This window comes from Corvus brachyrhynchos, unplaced genomic scaffold (genome assembly GCF_000691975.1).
Source record: "Corvus brachyrhynchos isolate BGI_N302 unplaced genomic scaffold, ASM69197v1 scaffold61, whole genome shotgun sequence".
Classification (NCBI taxonomy): Eukaryota; Metazoa; Chordata; class Aves; order Passeriformes; family Corvidae; genus Corvus; species Corvus brachyrhynchos.
This window is the reverse complement of record NW_008236478.1, coordinates 2,924,936-2,938,916: the sequence shown is the minus strand read 5'-3', so window position 1 is coordinate 2,938,916 and position 13,981 is coordinate 2,924,936. Positions and strand designations below refer to the sequence as shown.

At 43.1% G+C, this 13,981-nt stretch overlaps 1 protein-coding gene across 6 annotated transcripts in view; it reads left to right on the top strand.

The window, feature by feature from the left end:
- ARHGAP22 (Rho GTPase activating protein 22) overlaps positions 1 to 13,366 on the top strand; it is a 119,668-nt gene extending 106,302 nt beyond the window's left edge. For all 6 annotated transcript variants that reach the window (XM_017725976.1, XM_017725975.1, XM_008643774.2 and 3 more), the window contains 4 exons: positions 4,121 to 4,194; positions 5,170 to 5,291; positions 7,523 to 8,426; positions 12,516 to 13,366. In XM_017725976.1, coding sequence (XP_017581465.1) covers positions 4,121 to 4,194; positions 5,170 to 5,291; positions 7,523 to 8,426; positions 12,516 to 12,744 — 1,329 coding nt within the window. In that variant the 3' untranslated portion in view covers positions 12,745 to 13,366. The remainder of the gene's footprint in view (positions 1 to 4,120; positions 4,195 to 5,169; positions 5,292 to 7,522; positions 8,427 to 12,515) is intronic.
- The last annotated feature ends 615 nt before the right edge of the window (positions 13,367 to 13,981 follow it).

The following is a 13,981-nucleotide window of genomic DNA, read 5'->3' as shown; positions in this document are numbered from 1 at the left end:
GGTCTTTGTATTTCTTAGAGAAGAGGCAGTATGAGAAGACAGGCTACAATATTATCCAGAATGGGGGGGGAATAACGCTATGAATACTTTGCCAGAACCTTCTTACGATGTTCTTCTCTTTGGTTTCCAGGCAAGGGAAAGGGCTGACAAAAACTACCAAGTCTGTGGCAGTCATGGAACAGGATTATTTACAAGATGATTGACTCATCTGTTTCATCCATATGGTTCTTCTTGTGGCGCTCCCCTAGCCCTTTGCAGAGTGCAAAGGTGTGTTAGGTCTGGCCTGATGCGGGTGCCCCTTCTAGAATAGAACTTTAAAGACGCTGCAAGGGCTGTTTCTTGTGTCTTTTCTTTGCTAAAGAAGCAAAGGCCTGAGGGCTTGTAAGTTGTGGTCCACAGTTCTGTCCCTTTTCTGTGTGTGGTCTCGTCTTTGGTGGGATTTGTAAAAACTTTTCCTCACTGTGAGTCTGGGGTTCACTTTCAGTTCAAGTGGCAGAAGGCTCTGTGGAGATTGTCCTTGATGATGCCCACAGGAAGATGCTTGTTTGCATGCATCAAATGTAGCAGATGTGGCAATATAAGTTCTTTATAGTTAAAAGGCAAGTTTAGTACTCTCTACACTCAAATGATGTAACTCTCAGTCAACTGCGAGAAAGCAGATTTCTGTGCATGACACAGCATGTTACCACACATGGATATGCCCTTGCATTCTGGACAGCGTCAATGCACTTCTGTTATATTTTAGTAGGTGTCTGCTACCTCCAAAACTTGCTCATTTTCTGCCTCAACCTCAGTGAATTCAGGCATCTCTGCAGGGTGCCGTGTTACAGACCCCACAGCGGATATTTCACAAGAAACAGCAGCATTTCTAAGGCAGTGGAGCTGGTTTGATTTTGGTCATAAGATGTGCAGACTGGGAAGTTTTGGATCCATTAAGCACCATTGCACAAGAGTAGAGACACTGCCAAATTGGGCAAACATAATTGTACATCACTGCTCAGCTTATTAACTACCTTGTTTGCCTGATTTTGTCTGCACGGGCTGCAGCAGTTTAGGAAGCAACATCTGTGTGAGCAAGGTCAGACTCAAATGACTTGTAGAGCAGAATTCTCTTTAGATTAGAAAGGCAATGGGGAGCACTAGGTAGCCAAAATGAACACTTACAAAATACAGCACTGCTCATAGCACAGAGTTGTTTTATTAAGGTGCTGTTATAAACATAAGCAATTTTGGTTTTGTCAGGGAAATCTGGAACCTCAACGTGGGCTGTTTACCTTTTCAGAAAGGAAGGTGGAGTGCACACACCAGGGGCGGAGAGGCTGTACGTGCACAGGAGCACGTGGAGCAGAATGCAGCACAAAGTCATACCTAGCCTGTGGGGCCTGACTCGCCTCCCACATGGAAAATCCCCCTGCTCAGAAACGTGGTTTCATTGAAACCATGATTTTTAACACGTAATGGTAAGCAGGGAATTTAAAAATCAAACATTTTGTTTTGTAAAAGTATTTTGAAACAAAATGTAATTGTACTGGTTTAATTTGAAGCACTATTTTCTTTTCATTTTTCACTTGAAAGTTTTTAATGAGACTTTTGGACTCTTAATATCGTTTTCTTTAGTTTTGTACAGCCACCCTCACCCCACACCCAAAAAACCAGAATTGCTTAAGGCAAAATAGCATTTTGGATAAAATTGTTGGTACCTCATGCTGCTACACTGTGACCATGGATAGGAATTATTGTGGGGTTTGCTAACCTGGCCTAGCTCCAGTACTGCCCTAAGTTTTTATACTAACTGCTTTCCATCTTCATTCTGCACCCAGCTCATCTCTGGTGTTTGAATGCAAACAGGGACATAACAGAGACCTTGGGTGGTGCTGAGGTCTCCAGGTATTTCAGCAGGTCATTAAAAGATATTTGATTCTGATCCCAACTGATGGGGAAGAGGGTTGAAAATTAAAAATAACTTTAGACCAAGAGAGATCTTCAAATGTCTAAAAACTCATTTGAGTCTGAGCTGCCTTGACATGGTAGTATTTTAGCCTTCACTGCTGCCTGTACTCCAGAGATGCACAGAGCAGTTCAGTAGATTGAACACAAGGCTTCAGGTGTTTTTAAAGAGGCATATGAATTTTTTATGAACATCTAAAGTGTTGCTAGTTTTCCAGCCAAACTAGAAGCTCTGAATTGGTGCTGATCTGTTACACACATTGCAAAGTCCTTGGGTTTGGGATCATTCATTGGAAAGCAACGTTTTCAAGGAGGTAAGAGTTATTTCTGCAAAATCCCACAATAAATAACAGTACAGTTCTTCTATGGCTTTCTGGGCTGCAGCCACTGGCACTGCTCAGTGCTGTTTGTTACTACAGAGGTTTCAAGCTCATGTTTTCCTCTATGCTGTCACTCTGGTATTCCTAGGCTAAGCCTCTGCCTTTCATTGGTCAGGCCTTGGTGAGGATGAATCTATGGCAGAGCTGATAAATGCTGCAGTAGGAGAGAGCGCCTTTTTTTTACCTGTCAGGTGTTTGTACTTCGATGAATATAAAGATATTCTGTGTAATACCATGCCTGAGATTCCTTGTGACAAAGCATGGATTATAAATTTTTAGAACCTTTTTTTCTTTTACCTTTACATCATGTTTCCTGCTGTTCACAGCTGCCTGCGTTTCTGCTCCAAAGCTTCCTCTTACATCCAATGGAGTCAATGGCATTTTAATTCAGAGCACTTGAAATACAGTCCCAAATACCATCCTGATTTCCCTGTTTGAAATAAATTGGGTTACAGAGAAAAATTCAAGAGGGAATTAGGTCTGTTAGCTCACCTCTTTCTGGTTCAAACTTGTCACTTGAAAGCTGGTTGACCTGAACAACTGACCTTAACCTTCACATCAGTAGCAGCCATCCTTGATTGAAAAAGTTTTAAAAGTTTAAAGAAGAGGATTGAGATTTTTCAGAAGAGACTGGCCTTTTATTGGTGTCTCCATTGCTGTCACCATTAAACCAGCATAGTGTTTAAGCTAAGGAATTATAAAGGGGTTACTGCTTTTAAGAATTTTGGTTTAAGTTTCAGGTTTTTATTAGAGAACTTTTTTTTTTTTTTTTTTTTTTTTTTTTTTTTTTTTGTGCTGGGATGTACAGAATAAAAAAAGTAGCTATATATTTAAGGTAATAAGGAGGAAGGCAGGAATAGGCACTGCTCTCTGGATCTTTCTGACTTGTCTGGACCGGAGAAATCAGGAATACATTGCAAGAGTCTGGCCAACAGAACTCCCTTCCTAACAGTCCTTAAAAATTCAAGGAGAGTTTGAAATGAATGTTCAACTGCACTTTTTTGGAACCAGTTGCTTCTGGAATTTCTCCATCAGTAGTGAGCAGCTATCACGCTTTCCTTAAATGTGCTTCAGTATCTGTTTTTCCACAAGAGGTTGAGTTGTCTTCCAAAAATAACCAAATTTCCAGGGCAACAGCAGCATTGACAGGAACAAGCAAATGATACTTGGGACTGTGGCAGGACAATAGCCTCCTGAGTCAGAGGTTTTCATTAGATGATTTAAGTAGCTTCGGGGGTTTAAGTCATTCCTTCAGCTGATGTCTCATCTTACATTTAATGTAAAGACAGAAATTTCATGAAGAAGTATGTCCCAGGTGAGAATGACTGCAAATGAAGTACATCATTAAAAAGGAGGCAGTTGATTTGGACTCATGTAGCTTTTTAAAGAAAATCTTCCCTCTGCTCAACTGAGCATTACTGCAGTGTATTTATACTGTACTCAATGCCTCCAAGTCTCAAGTAAGCAAAGGCACATCTGCTGGTACACTGATACCAGTGCCAGTGGGCAGGCTTTGAAGGCTGGCAGGCCTCACTAACTGAAGGCTTCTATATCAACCATTAAAGTTTACAGGAGGATTTCCACTGAGAACTGAACTGAGTTCTGGACATTGGGTTTTTGGTAAGGCACAACACACTGGATGACACCTCTTCTGAAGCAAAGCCTCTTTGTGTTACTATCTATTGTTCAGCATTTGGCTGTGGAAAGAGGACTTTGTAGTCCTGAAGGAAACTCACGTCTGCTTTGCAGCATTTACATTAATAGCTCTGCTTCTTGTTTTTCCTGTCCCTCAGGGTACCCAGGAACTGGTTAAACAGGTGAAGAATTTGCCCCAAGCCAACTACAACCTCCTCAAATACATATGCAAGTAAGTGAAATTAATTAACACTTGGAAAAGTCTCTAGGTTTTTTGAGGCTGTCTTATATGCAAATAATAAACTCTGAAAGTATGAATATTCAAAAACCACTTAATTGTAAGTTACAGCTCCTTTAAAACACGTGGAAGTGAATGCAGCCTGCCTGAAGGAAGCTCTTGGTTTATCCAAGAGGATCAGCCGAGCAAATTGCTGCCACCTGCAGCCTTGGCAGCAGGCACGAGTGATACTAACGCAGTATATTGTTTATTTGAGAAGCACCTACAGACCACTAAAGATAGACACTCATTCCAGACACTGAACACTTGGAAGATTTATGACACAAGCTGAGTAGCAGATGCATTCAGAATAGCCAGTCTGGCATTTGCTCTGGTTTGGAAGTGGGATTAGTAGTGGCTTTCTCTTGGATTACCAGGGACTCCACAGCTTTGTCTCCTTTAATCTTTGCTGATTTTCCCAGTTTTTGGGCTGCCTCTTTATGTGAGGGGTGGAAGGAGATGATTTTTAAAGGCTGCTTCCAACTCAAACCAGTCTATGATTCTGTGATCTGTATTTTGTTAGATTCAAGCCAAGCCACAAAGCTCTTTTCACAGGCTGCTAGTTCTTGGACAAGGAGATGAGTAAAATGACTTATTACTTCTCTTACATCTGCAAGTGAAAATTAGCCAAAGTCAATCCAGGTAATTGGAGAATTCCTGTAAAAATGCAAGAATCTGTCCTTTCAGACCCAGTAGAAGGCTGGGTCCCTCCTAGGTGGGTACTTCTGGCAGAAAACATCCTGTCTTCTCTGGTTCATACACTAGGAGGGATCTGGGGTTATATTGAGTCTCTAAGCTACAGTAGTTCCTAGAATCATTTCAGGTGTCAGGGTTGTATGAAAACAGGACAAAACTGAATGTTTATGTTCTGAGAAGTGACTTACTCATGAATTCCCTCCTCCTTTGATTTTTCTGTGGGGACTTTTCAAGGTTCCTTGATGAAGTTCAGGCTCACTCCAGCATTAACAAGATGAGTGTCCAGAACCTGGCTACAGTATTTGGACCAAACATACTGCGGCCCAAAATGGAGGATCCGGTGACCATGATGGAAGGTAGGTGCTGCTCTGGTGGGATAGCACAGCAGCTGTGTTTTGGCACTGGAAGTGAAAGCCATACATTCCTTGGTAGCTGTATCAGTTGCCTGCACAGTCAGAACAAGTCAAGCCACCCCTTTCATCAGGGCCTGTGAGGGGTATTCCAGTTGGCATCCTATCCCATTCACCACTGGACTGGGAGTGCCTCTCCTCTCTACCATGTGGAGATGCCTCTGTGCCCCTGAAACTCTTTTTGAACCTACTGCTGAAATGAAAGCTCAGCTGTTTTCCAGAAGGCCTGTGCTTAAGTACCAAACTGCAATCATTTTGTATTGGTGCATTTCAGTGGTTATACAGCTCCCTGCAGAGAACATCTGGGCCATGAGGAGAGCACTGTAGTTTTGGCTGTGCCATTGTGGCTATAACTAGAAATGCTGTCTTCTAAGCAGACTGTATGGATCAAAACTTCACAGAATTCGAAAAATGAGTTGGAAATCACTGTTAATTTAGGATGTAAAAAGTCTGAAGCTATAAAATTGTCTACCTCCATATGAATCAAGCAGGCTGACACTAGGGCTGGGATACAGCTCCTCTCCCAGGTCACACTGAAACATAACTACTGTGGTGCAAGTTTTAGCAAGGTCTTTGCATAAAGTTTTGTGGGATTTTGGCAAGCCTGCAAAAAGAATTGATGAATTAATTAGGCACAGATGGAGATGCTGTGCCCAGGATGCTTGAACTTGGCTCTGGTTTTGCTTCCTAGCTGTAGGGGACAGCTGACATGGTATTTTGTGTGATGCAAATCCTTCACAGAAGGCCAGTATTGTCGTGCCTTAGCAGCAGCAGTGCCTTTAGCTCTTTCACAGGTGATGTGCAGATGTGATGGCAGCTCACTGTAAGGCAACAGGAAAACTTCAGAGCATGACTTAACATATTATAATAGTTCAGGGATTCAAAGCCTGTCACAGCGATGTGGGCCATATTATTAAGGCTAGATTTGATACCTTGCCCTAGAGGTGCAGAAGGTACGAAAATCGGGGACGAGAAGGGAGTGCGGGAGCAGTGCTGGTTATTCAGTGTTGGATATGGGGACAACTGAAGTCAGCCTGTGTGCAATGCTGGGACTTCCCCTAGTGGCCACCGGGCCAGTGCTGGTACGGCTCTCACAGCCTTGGCCAGCAGCGTGCCCTCTGCTCAGCTGGCACAGGGGACAAGTTTGAGTTCAGATCACCTCAGGCATTTCATTCTGCAGCTCATCTGATGGCAGAGGTGCCTGTACTGTGTGCAGGTGCACACGTGCAGGTGCTGGGGTCTCTCCTAATCATCGTATAAAAACACTACAGTGATCTGACCTGGAATTCTGTATTGCCACAGATCTGAACTGTAAAAAAAACGGGATACGGAGGCTGGATTTTGAGACTTAATCATTATACTCATAACAGGATTGGCAATTTTTTGTTTTAGTTGAGAATAGAATGTTGGTTAGATAAAAATAACAGAGAAGTGGAAAGACTAAATTTTTTTTTAGCTTCAGGGTAATTTCAATCTCCTAACTAAACTGATAATGAGATCTTAACAAAAACCACTCTGATTATGTCTGCCTTCAAATTTAAATAATGAATTTCAAATAGAAATACCTGAAGTTTGACAGCTAAATTGTTAGGAATGCCCATATCTCCAAGACATTTAGTTTTCTTCCTGCATTCACAAACATAAAATAGTGGTAGGTAAGCTCTGTACATCTTGCTATTAGGCCAAAAACTCGTCAATAAAACCAGGCTCTTGCCTTGAACCCCTGAGTATGTTGGCCTTATTCTCTATTTCAGGCAATACTTCAAAATAGAATTGCTTATTCACCCTTTTAAAGGCTTTCCTCTTTTGTAGGAAGCACTTTGTATTAGGTTTAGTAAGTGGCGTTCTCTATTATTTCATAATGGTCTGCTCCACTCCTGGAAAACAACAGCAGCACGTTTCTGTGAATTTAAATAATTGTGAGTACCTTCTGCACTTGCTGTACACCGTCTGCCAGTGTGTGTATAATGCAGGTGTCATACTTCCTGCAAGTTTCTCTATACACTGAGAGCAGCAGCAGAAGGCCTGAGCTGACATTTGTGTTTTTACAATAAGCAGTAGCTCTGGCCCTGTTTAGACCATGAAACTGGATGCAGCCTAGTCATGGAAGCAGGTGGGGTGAGTTGCAGAGGTCTTCCATGTCTCCTCAACTGCTTGCCTTTGTTTTCCACCCACAGGCACCTCGCTAGTTCAGCACCTGATGACAGTACTGATAAGTGAGCAGGGGCGGATCTTTGCTGTTCCTCAGGCGGAGGTGCCAGGGAGCCAGCTGGAAATCAGACCTGTGCGCCAGCGCAGCACTGTCGAGTGGATCTCAGAGGAGGACGGGGAGGACAGCAGGTCACAGAACAGCGCTGCCAGCCCTGCTGATTTGCCTTCTGGCAATGCTGTGGCACTAGAGGCTACTCCGGGACCTACAGTGAAAATCACTCCTCCAGAGCACAGTGGCAAATCGGCCCAGCCTGCCACAAGCCCCAGTAAAAGAGTGCAGACGCTGCCTCCATGGAAATACTCCTTCCGCCAGCAGGGAGCACGGTCTGTGAGTCCAAAGCTGGGCAGCTCATCCTTAGATATCCCCAACCTCTCCTCCAGCGGGAACTGGTTGATGAACGGCCTGTACTCCCTCCGAGGCCATCGCCGGACAGCCTCTGGGGAACGAGTGAAAGACTCGTGTTCCTCCCAGAGACTCTCCACTTACGACAACGTCCCTTCATCCAGCCTGTCCCTCAGCACGCACAGCATGGCCAGCACCACCTGGTCTACATCATCCTGTGAGATCTCCGTGATGGACTCAGTGAGCAGCTGCCCAGCCTGCCGGGCTAGTGACTCTTCTGCTTTAAGCTCCCTAAAAACTGAGTGGGTAACTCAGGGCTCACTGTCTCAGAGTGAGGTCAAGACAGCAGATCTGGAGAACAGCATGGACAGGTTTGAAGCCTGCAGCAGCAGCAGCAGCGAACAGAGTGACCCAGCTGCAGCTTCCCGAGACTCTGTCCAATGCTCCAGGGCCTTACAGAGCTTGGTGGTGGAGCTAAAGACAGAACTGAGCAAACAGAGGACTGAGTATGAGACTAGTATCAAAAGGTAATGTCATCTGCAGGGGGCACAAGGAAGTTATCTGTCAACGTTCTCCCTGTCTGAACATGGGTGTGGGCTACCAAGGGTGTCAGGTTCTTAGCCCTAAAGTTTGGGGTTGGGTAACAGCAGATTTGGTTCTACTTTTTCCTTGCTACTCTCTGAATCCAGCTTTCCTTCCTCTGATTTAAGAGAACATAAAGAAAAAAAAAAACACCAAAGAAGGGGGATTTCTATTGACAACGGGAAATACAATACTTCATATTCGGTGTTTTCACTGTAAATGAGAACTGCACAGGTAATGCCAAAGTCTGCTCTTAATATCCTCAGAGAAACAACATAGCAAACATCTTGTAGGGAGAAATTGGGACCCATGATGGTCAGGCCTCAAAAAGGAACTTTGTTGATCTGTGCAGGTGCTGATACTTGTACTGAACCAGTCTGAAACTGAGGGCTTCTTGTTGCTTTTCCCAACAGCAGCATTCTTGAGGAAACTGCTCTTCACTATTTTCCACAGGTTTTTTTGAGGTGGTGGTATTGGGACTGCATCTCAGCTACAACGTTGTCAGGAGCCCTTTTGTGTTGAACTTACAGAAACCTCACTTTGGTTTTTGATGCAGAGTGGTCCTTGGCTGATGGGGCAGCCTGGCTTGGGGGAGCAGCATGAACTGTGTCATTTGCCAACTGGTGTCTCTTTGCACAGCTGCTGGTGCTGTACTTTCCACCTGAGCTCAGAAAAATTCCTTTCAGTTTTCAGGAGAGCTGTGTGTAAGGGCTGGGGATGTAGGAAGTGGAAAGTATTAATGAGGGAGCCATATTTATTAATTTGTGTGTGTTAGTATATTAGGTTTTATGAGTGTATGTGCTTTATAGAATGACTTTCAGGAAAGTATTTAGGGAAACAGGCACATGAAATATTGATGCTTAAAAGAACTATATATATTTTAATATACAGCCATGTGCAAAATTGCACACCATGTTACAATACATGCTGCTCTGCAGCACCAGTACTCTGCACTGAAGAAGGGCTGTAGTCACATTTCTTACAGAGTTGAGTTCTTGGGGTTTGGGGTTTTTTTTGTGTTAAGGTGTTGCTGTTATACTCCTTCAGTTACTAAAACTCAGATTGGACATTGAGGTATGGAAATGCTGTCAGTCTCCCAAACATGGTACCAAAAGCATGTATGACTGTTGGGATTGTGTAGCACAGCTTTAGGCTGTATTTTTTGGCACTTTTTTCTTGTTAGGGTAGTTTCTCAAAAGTGTATCTGAACTGTAATCTCTTCCCATGGGCCAGTTGTTAAGGTAGGAATTCCACTTGCTATCTTTCTGCTTTATTTTATGATTTCCTTTGGTGGTGGCTTGCAAGCCCCTGCAGCGTTTCTGCCTCTTGCATTGTACTGCCTTGCTGTGTGGAGCTGCAAGGAGAATGAGGCTGTGCAGCAGTTTCAGTTCCCACCTAACATCCCAGAGTGGGAGAAAAGCCCCACCTTGTTGTGTTCCAGGTGTAAGAGCTTATGAGAACACCAGCAGTTGCTAGCATGGAGTACTGGGAAGGGTCTGTGACTGAGGGTGGAAGTTCATGGCTTACATGGGTGTTTTTTAGATGCCTCACTGATGCACAATGGGAGGGAGGTGAGGGTATGTGCCTTGCATTTAATTGTGCAGAGCTGCCCTGGCAAGCCTTGTTGCAGGGATACAGAGTAATAAACAGAAATACCAGGCTGCAGAACATTGAAATGTGTAGCTGCAAATTCTTGCCCGCTGCCTGGGGGAAGAGATGGTTTTCCATCTCTTATCAGTAAAATTGTTCCAATGGGGTCTTAAGCTGCTGACATCAGGGGCATCCAGGAAGACCTGTTCTTCATTCCAGCTGTTGAGCTGCTTCAGCTCCAACACCTGCCTTTCCCCTGCAGCTGGATGGGGCAGAGAGCACTGTGGCTCAAGGGGAGGACTCTGAATTGGCCAGGTCTCACAGGGTAATGTAGCTGAGAGGGAAATGCCTAATGAGCTAAAGATTTTCATAAAACCAGGCACGATGCAATCACTGCTTTTTTGTATTAAACAGGATGAGTCCAGCTGTTCAGGATTACAGCCTGAAGGACTGTGCTGTCATGTCTAAGAATTTCAAGCTGAGTTTTTCAGCTCTCAAAAATTTTGCCATGTTTTTACTATATCTGCAACAATTTATGTGTGCAAAAGTACATTCCTTTTGAGACTGCACTGAAGTCTGCTACTATGGAAAGACAGGAGCAAACTAGCAAAGAAGGGAGGCTGCTTAGCAGGAAATATTTAGGCTGCCTCACCAGCTTTATTTTATTGAAGATAATTTAGTCCCCCAAAATTGTACATGTGCTTGTGTGGTTTGCAGAACTGTGTGTATCTAGCAGGACCTGTTTTAATGAAAGAATATGAGCTTTTTGTTGGCACATACATAAGCGAAGGGAAAGCAGAGTAAGTACCTGCCTGGGGCAGAGGTAAGGCACACTTGCTGATGGAAAAGCTGTTATTTCTCATCATCAACTGCCCATTTTCTCTCTCTTAGTCAGAGGGAGGCAAGTTTTATGGCCTTTCTGTAACCACTCTGTTCCAGAGCATTTCTCCCTCAAGGTTAATATAATTATCAGATATTCTCTGTTGAGTTTCAGTAATTCATGTTTACCATCTGGGACTCTTAAGAAAGTGTAAGTATTTAGAGAGGACTGTTAGGAATGTAGAAATGCTGTAAGTACTGTGGCCGTGTCATTCGGCCCAGGCTGCTGTAGCTGACCCCTAAACATAGTGGTAGAAAAATGCAATTGGCAGCTCAGAGCTGTTACGTGTGTGTAGGGGAGTTCCAGCTTCAGAAGTGTTGTATTCCAGAAGCCAGCTGGCTGGAGATAAAGGTCTGCCTTCATGCGTGGGGGCTGCTTTTTTGCTGGACTTGGGGCAGATCAGTGGACCTGGAACTTTGATTCATTGTGAAAATTGTGACAATAATCAAACTGCCATCTTTAGCTGTACGTAAAGAATAGAAAGGAAAAGTTTAAGGTGAGGCATTGCACTGCCTCTTGGTCATAAAATGGAATTCAGACCCTTCTGGGACTGTCAAAGGCCCCCTTTTTTTCATTTTTGTTTGTCATGGAGTCAGTAGCATGGCCTTCTTGATAATCAGTTACCCTGCCTAAAAATAACCCCTTCACAGTTCCACTGGGATGCCACACCCCAGCTTCACAGCTGAGTGTTGGACTGATCAATAAGAGGTGGGGGTGGTTTTGGGTTTGAAATTATTTTTAAAGATTGTATTTATTTTATTTAGAGGAGGGGCATTTTTCACTGAAAAAGCCTAATTTTTAAATTCATATTCCAGTGATTAGTAATGCCTAACTGAAAATACTCCTTCCTCAGTATTAACACCACTTCTCAGTCTTGTGATTGGGAAACACAAGAGGGAGGACAGCAAATGCTGTGCCTTCTGTGCTTCTTCAAATCACAAAACCATGAACCTTGTTCTTCAACTTCCTCAGTGAAAAGCCCTGAATTTTGCTTCAGAGCTTTGTGCCCAGATACATTTAAAAACTGTTCTTCTGATTCTTCCTTATATGAAAGGTTGAGTTTTGTAAAATCCTGTACCCCACCCCAATGTCAGTGATAAACTTTACAGAAAATACCATCAAATGGATGGTGAGGAAGGATTGTGACCTCATTCCTATCTGATCCCCAAGGATGTTTCTCTGTACTGGATATCCACATAGAGAAATACAGGATGAAAACAGAGGTTAAAAGATTATTATATACTTGAACTCTGCCTAAGTGAGGAGTTAATACATCTCAGCTCTCCAGTATGGTGCTGGAAAGTAGAAAACAATGCTTAAGATTTGAGCATTTTTCACATGATACAAATAAAGGAAGCCCCAATTCCAAGGAATCTCTGCCCTTAAATTCAACAGTAATGAAATGGCATATAGAAATGGCAATTAGTATTACTTATTATTGCTTTAAAACTTCCTCTTAGCATTAACATATTCTAAGAGGAACAACTTAAATTTATTAGTTATCAGCTGTATTTATCCAGCTACTTTAAAAAGCCTTTTTTTTTTTCTCTCTGTTGGTTTTAAGAATTGAAGAAACAAGTGCAGACCTGAGGAACCAAGTGGTTAGGTTAGAAGAAGAACTGGATCAAGAACGAAAGAAATACACGATGCTGGAGATAAAGCTGAGGAATTCTGAACGCGCTCGTGAAGATGCTGAGAAGAGAAATTACCTCCTGCAAAAGGAAATGGAAGAATTTTTTTCAACATTAGGATGTTTAACTGTTGGGAGTCCAAGTGCTAAAGTCCCCAAGTAGAACAAGCATAGAAAATCCTGTTCCTGACAAAATGAGTGAAAATGCATATTTTGCTCTGGTATACTCATGTATCATGAGTAATTCTATAGTGATTGTGCTCTCAGTGACACTTCCCTGTTGTCTTTACATGTGCTATATTTGGGCCAGCTGGGAAAGATTGCTGACCATAATGCTTGAAAATTTAGTGTCATTGCCAAGAAAGGGTGGGTCTCCTCTGTATCCACAGAACATCAGACACTCTTCTCCAGGGTGTCCTGCTGCCATCTTTTTGCTTGCTCAAGGACAGTGGAAGGTCCTGCAGGGTGGGTGCATGGCCAGAACAAATGGACAAGCTGAGCCTGGAGCTGAGGGACTCCTGCACTTGTGCTTGGAAGGGTGGCAGTTCCACCACAGCCAGGGGCTTGCCACAGATTTAATGAGGTGGTTTTCGTCCCACTCCGTACATAAAGTTTGTTCAAATTTCTCATTCCTAGAGTGGCGTTATTTTATGAAGATATTGTGAAAATAAGGTCTGCAAAGACACTGAGGCTACCAAAATCTTGACAATTCACTTATCCGTGAAATTATTTCAGTGTTTGACAAAAATGCAACTTTAAATTAAACTGTATGGGATTAATAATCAGACTGGCTACACAATCTCCATGGAACTTAAAATATGCACATTTCACTCTAGGTATCTGGGGGTTTTTTGAGCCAAAAATAGAGCAGTATTTGCTGTGAGAAAAAAAAATCTCCTGAGTTGGTGTATGTATTAAGGTAGAAGATGGAAGATTCTTATCATCAAAACACATCCAAACTTTAATAGCAAAACTTATGGTAAGAGGAATGGGTGCAATTGGGGTGGGGGGTATCAGGGTGGTAAGGGAGGGAGGGTGGGGATCTATCTTTAACCTTTCCTGGACTTTACACTAACATTTCTCATGATACCAGTTGATATTTTTGTTGTTAGTTCTTACAGGGAGATGAGGGGACAGGAGGAATACTGCAAACAACCCATCATCCCAAGTTCCTTACTTCTGCTAAGGAAAAATCATTAGAATGAGGCTGTAATTTCTGGTAATTTGCTGCCAGGGCTGACTTCCCTTCCAAGTGACTTCAAGAAGTTCTGCATAGCATTTGTAGCACCCTGAGCCATGCAGAGCCTGCACACAGAAAACAGTCACCAGCTTCAGCTTGAACTCCACCTGCGAGCCCAGCACTGTTCACTCTTTCTTAGCACTCTTACCTTTGACATCCT